The 10,531-nt window shown below is 29.0% G+C and overlaps 1 protein-coding gene across 1 annotated transcript in view; it reads left to right on the top strand.

Annotated features, from left to right (window-relative positions):
• LOC122270637 (uncharacterized) overlaps window positions 1-10,018 on the top strand; it is a 12,675-nt gene extending 2,657 nt beyond the window's left edge. The window contains exons 2-5 of the mRNA XM_043048863.2: window positions 500-593; window positions 2,951-3,081; window positions 7,684-7,813; window positions 9,796-10,018. Of these exons, the coding sequence (XP_042904797.1) occupies window positions 500-593; window positions 2,951-3,081; window positions 7,684-7,813; window positions 9,796-9,940 (500 nt within the window). The 3' untranslated portion in view covers window positions 9,941-10,018. The remainder of the gene's footprint in view (window positions 1-499; window positions 594-2,950; window positions 3,082-7,683; window positions 7,814-9,795) is intronic.
• The last annotated feature ends 513 nt before the right edge of the window (window positions 10,019-10,531 follow it).

Raw genomic sequence — 10,531 nt, 5'->3', positions numbered from 1 at the left:
TACACTAAAATCATCGCAAATATTTCTGCACAATGGCCCACTAGAAACTAATAAATAACTAGCAGATTAGACCCAGAAAAAGAGGAGAATTGAACTTATGATGTCTCTACCTATTCTTTTGTTTTTATAACTTCAAGTTGCTTGATTTATGGCTTACCTTAGTTTGAAATGAAGCTATTACTAAATGGCCCCGCAAGTAATCTAGCTTGGATAAACCTTCAGTATTTGACAGCCACGTAAGATACATTTTAATTTCATTCCACGGTTCATGATTACATTGTAAATAAAACTAGATGTTAAGTCTCGAAACAAGCTTGACTGAAGTTTTTAGTAAACTTCTGTTTCAAATTATTCAAAATAAATTTGCAAATGAACGTTGAAAAAATCGGCAACTATAGGAGGAAAAAATGTCTCTAAAGCTATATATATATATATATATATATATACAATTTTATCTAGGAAAATACAAAAAAAAATTTTTTTTTGCTTTCTTTTTTAGTTGGGATCGGTGTGGTCTCTTGTGACCAATTATGTTATTTGAATCGAGTCTTCAAATGTCGGTGGAATTTGAATTATGGTGCTGGATGGTGTCAGTGAGTACCTTTCTGCACCTAGAAAATTGGATATAATTCGATTGCTTTATATTTTGATACACTTAATCATAAGTGACAAAAATACAGCTCTATTGTTTTGCATAAACGAGTTTCGATATTCTAATTATAATTGACGAAGAAAATGTTTCGAAATATCTTTCTATATCGTAATATTTACTTTATTATGTTTGAAAAGAAAAATTTCTAAATTTTTTGTCATTTCACAGAGAAAAAAAAAATTTGGTAAAATTTCCGAACTGTTTGGCAGTTACATACTGTTTTAATACCCATATTTCCAGTATTAAAAACCAAAATATACTGTTTTTAAACCATGCATTTGCTAATTTTTTCGACCATAGGGTAACAACGGAGAATTCTGCTTTTCAAAATTATAGTTCATATTATCACACACATTTAGTAATAAATACAGAACTGAAAAGTAAATACAACCGTATAAATTATTTTTATGAAAAGCTGTATGGTATATTTAAAAAATTACCAAATTGTATCACTTAACATTTAAATTAATTTTAATCAAAATGCAAATTAATTTTACCTAATTTATTACGAAAGTGCTTCGATTGAAAATAATAAGTTTTTTGGTCTTCTCACAGAGAAAATAGTAAATTTTACCACATTCTAGTGGTTTTGACCATAATTTTTTCCACAGTTTTAAAATAATGCAGTATTTGCATTAAAGTATTTGTATGGAATTAAAAATAAACAAACCTACTGCATAAAAAATTTGGGCTTTATTGTTAAAAGTAACTTAGTAAATAATTTTCCTAACGGTATTGTAGTTCCATATACTTTCATTATTACAAAACAAAAGTATAATTTTTTTAATACATTAAAAGTCTTAAAGTCTAGATTTTCAAACTTTGTTACACATTATTGTAAATATTCTTCGGATAAGAAATTTTCTGTTGTTTAAAAAGATCCAGATATTCCCTGCCATTAATCCAACACCTCCTAGAAGAAACAAGAACTCAGCTCGGATAAATTTTGTAGTCCGACATAATGAACATAAACTGCGCAGTGGATGAAAAATAAGAAAGATGTCACTACGTTCGGACTACTAAAGGATCAAATTTGTTGTTTATGTTAGCCCGCGTTGAGACATTCTCTTTTCGATTGATCAATCATATTTTATTGTAAGACAAAAATGTTAAACAATTAACACTGACATACTTAATTGTTATTTCGAAAACCTAATTATTTCAGTTGGACTTCGTTATTTTAGTTTTCAAGAAAAGGATCTGTCAGCCAAGAACATTTCGGTTAAAAATATCTGATCACAGTACTAAGATTATTTTGTCTGATTTATAAATGCGTTATTTTCTTCAACCGATTGCTCATGATTTGTTGTTTAGACCAGAATTTTATAACATAAATCATTTCATAAGAATATTCTGTGCCTTACACTATAAAGTAAATAATGATTCATTTACGGATATCTTTATAATTTTGTGGCAACGGAGAGAAATGGTAATATCTTTTTTCGTTTTCCGTTAATGTCTATTATCTTATTAATTAATGTTAATGTCTATTATGTCCGTTAGCGTCTATTATCTATTATCTTATTGTTGTTGTTGTTTCTAATGCCACTTGCCACACCAGCAAGCCTGCTCGGTGAAACTGAACTAATTTAAGGCAGAGGGTGCGTTTCTTATTTTTCAGTGGCGCCATCTACCGCCAAGAATTAGTCTTCAGCCGCACACACGTCACACCCGTTTATAGGGCGGATGCATTCATACATTCATCCACAGATTCGTAATTTTTTACCTGGATCAGAGAACGATCGATCTCTAATCCAGTACACGGGGAGTCTTCGACCGGCGGGGTTCGAACCCACGAACTCTCGGACATTGGCCCAGAGCCCTACCGACCAGGCTATCACGGCCTACTATTATCTTATTAATTATATTAATAAAATTATGTTTAAGGTGTTAAGTCAATATATAAAAAATACTTATTATAAATTAAGAAATTAAGTAAATTAAATTATCAAATAAGTATTTTACATTTTTAGTGTATTATCAAAATTAGGTGTGAGACTTTTCATCTTTCTAAGTGTAGTAAATGTCGTCTGCTGCTGAAGTAGAAAACCGCACTGCGCAATCTCCAATCGTCCAATAAATATTTCTCGCATACGCAATGGGGTTCTAGAAGTTAACCACAAGTTAATCAAGAAGTTAACCGCATGGAGAGATCTTTTCGATGTTTTTATGTATAATAGTTTCTAACAAATTTAAGAATTATTGCATATGCAATGCATTTTTGTTGGTATATTGTAAGTCTATAAAAACGAGTTAAAAATTAAATTATACTCTATCAATATATTTTTCCTATTTCAGAAGTTCACTTGATTTGGCAAGATGTCAAATACAGGCCGCTGAAGAATGTAACACGGGATTCGCTGATGTTGCAAGAAAAGTGTTATTTCATTTAACTGAGGCATGCGATGAAAGTTCTACGTTAAAAATAGGTACATATTTTAATATTTTTAAAAATATAGTTCATGATGGAAAGAAATGGCTGATGCATTTTAACACCCTTCTATACATGCATAAAAAATAATACATACAACCGCATTTTTTCAAGAAAAATAACGAAAAATTGTATAGTTTTATAGTCTTATAGAGAGTAAATATTCGTAAAATAGTGCACGGAGAAAAACAATTACTGTACTGTATGGAAATGACATTTCTGGTAAAAATAAACATAATTCTGGATAATCGTACGTAAATATTTGGCATTTAAATGGTTTGAAAGCTTACCTAACCTAACGGTATATAATTTAAGTATTTGGCATTTTGTAACGGTTTATAGAAAACTCTGGATTTCAAAATTATAGTTCTTATTATCATGCATTAAGTGAAAAAATACGAAACTGTAAAGTAAATTTAAACAAATAAATCAATTTTATGTCATCCTCTAAGGCAGTGATTCTCAATCCTTTTTTTTTTTGTTGCGGCACACTTTTAACGACTTCGAAATTTGACGGCACACAATGAAAAAAATTAGATTAAAAGTTGTTAACAACTTTTAATTACCTATTTTACACTGTGTTAAATAGTTTGTGATAATAATTTTGAACGTGAAATAAAATAATATGTACTACAAAAGCACGTTTATTAAGATATTAATTATTTCTTTCGACTAATTTTTTTTTAGTAACAGTTATTTATTTTTTTTGCAAGTTATTAATTGTTAACTTGTTTTCTATAGTTATTAACTGTTATTTTTTTGTGATTTCCTGTTAACTAATTTTTTTGCTAATTATCAATAGTTAGCTTATTTTTTTGTTAGTTATCCTTTGTTAATTTGCTTTTAAAATTATTAATTGCATAGCTTACTTTAATGAATAGCATTTATTTCCGTTTGAAAGTTAATATTTAGCTTTCTTTCTTTTGTTAATTAATAATTTTAATAGTCATTAAATTTTCTATTTATTTCAACATTTTTTAAAATTGCCAAAGACAATTCAAACTCTTCCTTCTTATTTTAACTTATTTTAAGATTATCAGAGACAAGACAATCTCGCCGACAAAGATGTTCAGGAGATTAAAGCCTGGAAAAATTATAAAAAGTATATATATAAATATTCAAAGTACACAAAAGTGCCGCGGCACAGTGGTTGAGAATGACTGCTCTAAGGTATCATGATAAAATTGCCAAATTTTATTACATATATTATAAAACGATATTTTCTTGTTATTTTTACGAAAAATTATTACCAAAGCACTTTGAAAAAAAATTACCAAACTTTTTGATGTTCTCAAAGAATCAGAAACACGGTATATTTTACTAAATTCTGGTCGTTTTGATTATACTTTTTTTCTCAGGGCATTATGAAGAGAAAGTACATTAATTTGCAATTAAAGTTTTCAAAATAACTCGCGCAATGCAAGTGAAGTAGTCAGTCAGTATTTTAATCGACAAAAACTTAACAACATATGATAAAGCAGTAACGTTGACGAATTATTTAGAAAATTACAGCGTTTTTCAAACCAACTAATACTTGACTATGTCGAATTACAATGTGTCAAATTAATTTTAACTATAAAAGAACTATTTTAATGCGACAAAAAATTTAACTTAATTGCTGATACTTGAGCTTCAAAAGACAATAGTTGGAGCTGATAATAGACCACTATCGTGATTCTATCTTTAAAATTTGAGTGGAAAGCTATCTGTCATGCTCAAAATGACAAAGTCAGACAAGATCTATTAGACCGTTAACCCAAAATTGAGAACCAGAAAGAGAGATAGGTCTTCTCTGGAAAGACCCAAGCAGTCCAGGACGTGTTCTGCAGAGGCCTGCTGAGCTTGACATTTAGAGCAGATTACGAAGTTCTTCTGCCCGCAAAGAATGGGAGATTATTTGTGTAACCACTTGCCAATCAAGAAAATGCCGTTCGTGATACTCTGTCACAGTTTGTAAAGTGATCAATTTAAAGTTTAGAGTATTTTAGTTTAAGAGTCAAATTTAACCGTATAATATTTATGACTTTTCTTATACAAACCTATTGTAGTAATATACTAACAATTTTAAAATATTTACAACAATTAATCCTTACAATAATATTTTCGGNTTAATAAATAATAATTTATTTAACTTGCATTAAATAAAAAAAGTTAATTTTGTAATATAAAAATTGAAAAAATAGGTAAAATGAACATATTTTATATTTACATTTAAATTTAACCCATAAATTTTCTTATTAATGATAAATTTATCAATGCAGAATTAAAATAATATACTCACAGCTGTTGGGGCAGACTTAATTTTACTATAAACAAAGTTCTAAATTATATTATTATGCTTTATTAAAACTAAATACGAATGGGTAGACTCGCTCGGCGAATTCTGGCTTTTTGTTTACAACAGCAAAACTTACATTCTTTTTGTTTTTTTTTCATATAAAATTAATGTAATCTTAGTCTTAGATAAGTTTATCACTTAACCAAAGTGAAAATAGTAATAATAATAATATACTTACGGAGCACCAACTAAAAGTTTGCTGATTTTCAATACAAATCTCTCAAAAGACGTTTGAACAGGTCGGTTAAAAAGACACCAAATAAATAAAAACGGATCAAACTACTACAGCGCCATCTTCCTTAGAGTCTGAACTAAGTCCTCCGTAGGTAAAAATTTTTTTTTTGCTATTTAAAATAGTGAAAATTAAATAAAACTAAAATGGGTAGACTCGCCCCGGTTTACGGATGTTTTGATGATATTTTTCCCAGTTTTAAAACAATGCAGAATTTGTATTATAGTATTTTCATGAACTTTTTGGTGTTTTCGGTAAGCTTTATCTTATTACATTAATTTTTATCATGCTTTTTTATCAGTGTTGTCATAAATCTAGAAGCTAAATGCAAAACTTACTTAAAAGATATATTAAATGATTGACTGAAATATGAGGTTTTTAAAGTAATAATTAAAATAAAAAACAATTTGAACAATAAAAACAAAATTAAATTATAGAAATTAGAACAATGAGACTGTTCAGTAAATATTAACTATTTCATTAATTAGTTACAATTTTAGATTCAATATTTTTTTAAAAAATTTTTGCTTCGTTATTTGCTTTTTTGGAATGATTACTCTTAAAAAAAGTAAGCTAAAATAAAGTTACTGTAATGCTTTCAAATTGGAAAATAGACAGAACTAGCTAAATATAGTCATTTTTTTTATTTATTTTGAAATGCTGTAAATTCAAAAAACTGCATTGTTAATAGGAAACAAAGTTAGTCCAAAATTTTTCTTGTAATTTGATATTGCTGAAACTAAGAAATAATGCCTGCGACTACCCAGTCAATGAAGCTGCCTCAGTAATTATGTAATAGTTACTGACTCAATAGGTTTAATTAAACAGAAGTAGTTAGTTAAATGAGTATTTAGTTGTTCTTAGAGATAAGGGAAGGAAAAGAGAAAACGAATGGACAAGACAAACATAACGATAGCACAAAAATACAGACAACTGTTAGATTGATACATGATGGGTGAAATAACAACAAAAGATACGCAAGTTTTCTTATTTAACTTGATATTGCTTATCTACCCGAATATTTTCCTTTTTATAGGTTCAAAATGTATTTCCTAAAAATTAAACTGCAACCAGTTGTTAATACAACTAATAATTGATGTTTCCAAGTTACAAATTAAATCCACAATATATTGGAAATTTATATATCACACAATGTCATGCATGGAAAGTTTAAAAATCGTTAACCATATTAATTTATTATACTACATTATTAATTTATAAAAAAAAACTTTAAAATTTTTTGATTTCGAAATAATTTGTATTTATATATTTTAAACCAACATCACTCAAACATAGCACGATTTTAGTAAAATGATATGGTGAACTACTTTGCATTACCAATTCTGCATTTTTATGTTTATTAAAGATAACTAAAAATTCATTTCGATTAGAAATTCTCATGATTTTTCCGCAGAGTGAATTCTTGTCTTAAATATTATGACAAAATGCCATATTGTAGGTGAATTATTTTGACTAAGCAGTGTAACAGGGCTCGAGAATTTTCAAAATTTTTTACCTACTCTGCTGGAATACCAGAATTAAACTTTCACAAGCCCGTAAATCGTTTTTAAATGCACATTAGTGAAAAATATGAATGCATTCATTATTAAGTCAGAAGTTGTCTGCTATATATACCAATCTAACAATGATAAACAGTTAATCCCATATCTTTATTCAAAGAAACTTTTCTCCGTTGCCATAATAATAACCAGCACGCGAGTCTGGCTACGGAAGAAGCTCTCATGATAGTTGAACAGTAATGAAGCTATTATAGAGCAAATTATTTTAGATTAAGTACAAGTCTGAAATATTATCAAAAAAGAATTATTAGGCATTTATCTTGGTGAGTTTTGTTAAAAATTAAAGGGAGCTTAAACAGTTTCTTACATTGTTTCTGATTACATATTGCATACTTGCATGCCCGGTCAGACAGTTAAAAATTAAAAATAAAAACGTTTGCTAATAAAAAAATATTTTTATTAATAATAAAAAAATAAGCTTAACATTCTCCCTCTCTTTTTTCTCTACAGACTTAACAGGGTCTTGTGGATTAGGAATGTTTGAAGAGCATCCGGAATGTTTGGCTGATTACAATAAAGAATTCGGAAGACCTGGTAGATATCCATTTGATGTAATTGATAATGAAAGAATTCTATGCAAGTAAGTTACTCATTCACAGCTGAACATAAGTGTGCGCAATTTTCGTAATGTGTTCTTTTGTTGTGCAACCATATAGAAGTTAAACTCTTTGTACAACTAGAATTCCTCAGAGAGTCTATCCCCATCTGTAATCCAGCCAATTAGGAACTGCCATTTTTATAATTGTTATGAGTTTTTTTACAGTTAATCATCACTGTTAGGTTAACTTTTGCCTATCTTAAGAATGCTATCTCTGTAAAAAAATATTTTTTTGTATTTATTACTGCATTGTAAGATAAGAAATTTTTTTAAGCAAAATTGTATACGTAGTTTAAAATTAAAATTTCCATTAGAATTTAAGGCATTCAAACTGCTGCTTTTGCATCTTCATTGGTGAAAAGTTTACCGAATGCCCTTGGAATAAGTTTTTAAGAGTGCTTATTTTGACCACTACCCTGAACACTGGAATCATGTATTCTAGATTACGAATTTTGAAAATTTGAGGTGGTAACTGAATAAGTATCTTTCTGCAGAGAAGTGCGTTTTTGATGCCAAGTTCCATAATTTGAAATACCGTATTTGCTAATTGATTAGTACACCTAAGGTTTAATCTTTTGATTTTACAATTCCTTGCTAGGACTAGTAATTTTACCATTAAATTAAAAGTTACGGCTTTATTTTTAGTTTTTTTTTCGGACTGTACCGCAGTCTTCTACAGAAGCGCAATGCATTTTACTGAATTTCTTTTTGTTTTGACAATCTATTTTACTCATTTTAAATCTCGGGTTTATCAGATAAAAACGAATTTAAATTAACACAAACATTGGTTTTTGAATGTGTAGAAATACAAACAATTGTTTTTTTGAACGTGTACAGTTGTTTTTGTAAGGGTGTAGAAACACAAATGCTATTTAAACCAATATTTTAAGCATGTAAAAAAGTTAAAGTCCTCCAAAAATGATCCAGAGAAGACAAGAGAATATACGGTTTAGCAATCGACCCAAGAAAACAGACAAACTGAAACTACTTCTAAAAAATGTAAGAAAAGCAATAAAAGATAAAAGTATATTTCTCTTGAAAAATAAAGTGTGGTTTAATATTCTGTTTTGTTAGATAAAATTTAGTAATTCTTCTGTCGCTTTTCTGGACATTTTAAAAGTTAACAGCTTGTCTTTTTATAAAAGTTAATTTATTGACTCTTAAACTTTAGAACTAAATGCTGGTACAGGTTCAAATAAAACCATATTATTGCTCTATAACTAATTTCACTCCTAGGTTGTGGTCAGTTACCAGCAAAAAGAGGGCTACTGAAGAATTAAATTATTCCAGTAAAGCTATCATGGCCATAAAATGACAGGTTTTCTCCCTTAATTTTTTTGGCACAAAATATATGCCCGCTGTCAGTGAATTAATATTATGCTTGTAGAAGTTATTAGCAGTTTCAGCTTTAACGTTATTTGAGTCGCAAGTGATTTGTTTGTCGAATCGAGACAAACAATGGATTGAGCCGAACTGTAGTGCTACTATATGTCGTGGAGAGATAAAGAGTTGCATGTTCGTTGTTAAGGCACTAATATAGAGGGAATGCGAGAGAGTTGTTCTTGGCATCAGCTGGGATCGAACCAAAAACCTGTGGTTGCATAGCTAATGCTGTAAATACCTCTAAAAATGAGCATACACCCAGACCAAGAAAGTAGTACTTCTCAAGGTTTTTTTTTCTTCTCAATAAAGGGTTGTATTAATTAAGGATCAGCTCTTTTAGTTCAGTTGAAATTCTGAACAGTTGCAATCTTTTTTTAATTTTATCAAAGAAGGGTACTGGTTGTGTAAATATAAGATCAATTCCACTAATTTAACTGATGCTCGTTACATTTACGGCCGCATAAAGTAACTATCAATTTTTCCAACTTAATGGAACTTTTTTCGAGTTCATGTAAAAAAATTCAATGTTCATATTTGTTTTGTTTAATCTATTTCTTATTAATTTTTTTTATTTGTTTTAGACACACTCCCTCCATTACCAAGTGTTTTAGAAATATCATCGAAAACGAATGCACACTAAAGGAGTATTTGGCTTTCGTTAGTGTTATGGAACCCACTGCTGAATTACAAGAACGAGTCTGTGATACAATTCCAATTGATTTTTAAAATATATTGATATTGATATTGTATATTGATGTGAAATTATCGTAAACTGAAAATAAATAAATAGAAATAATATTCTTAGTGAGCACGTATTAAGCCTTATTTCCATACCTTTCACAACATGCCGATCTTTAGAGAGAAAAAAAAAATCTGAACAAAACAACATTATAAATAAAGTTTTAAATTAAAGCAACAAAGGGTTTGCTTCTTAATACCGAAAATTTAATATAATTTAATGCTTATTTACAAAATCTAAGGCTTATACTTTTGTGATACCCGATTGGAAGTCTGCCCCGTTTACTGTATTTAAATAGGGATGCCTCTATATATACACGGTGAAAAATGCGTGGAGTAACTCAACATCGAAAATCTCGTCAACTACATTGCACCAAAACGGGGGTTGTAAAACATTTAAATAATTCTTGGAATAATCAAACACCAAGAACAGTTCTTGGAGCAATTCTTGGAGTAGGGAAACAATTATGTTCTCTTATATTACTTTTGGTGCAAAGAAGTTGACACCATTTTCTTGGTATTTTATAATACTAAAATTTATGTGATGCTTTTAAGAGCCGGAAAAGTTCTTTTTTTACT

This window comes from Parasteatoda tepidariorum, chromosome 8, assembly GCF_043381705.1.
Source record: "Parasteatoda tepidariorum isolate YZ-2023 chromosome 8, CAS_Ptep_4.0, whole genome shotgun sequence".
Taxonomy (NCBI): domain Eukaryota; kingdom Metazoa; phylum Arthropoda; class Arachnida; order Araneae; family Theridiidae; genus Parasteatoda; species Parasteatoda tepidariorum.
This window is presented reverse-complemented; position numbering and strand designations above follow the sequence as displayed.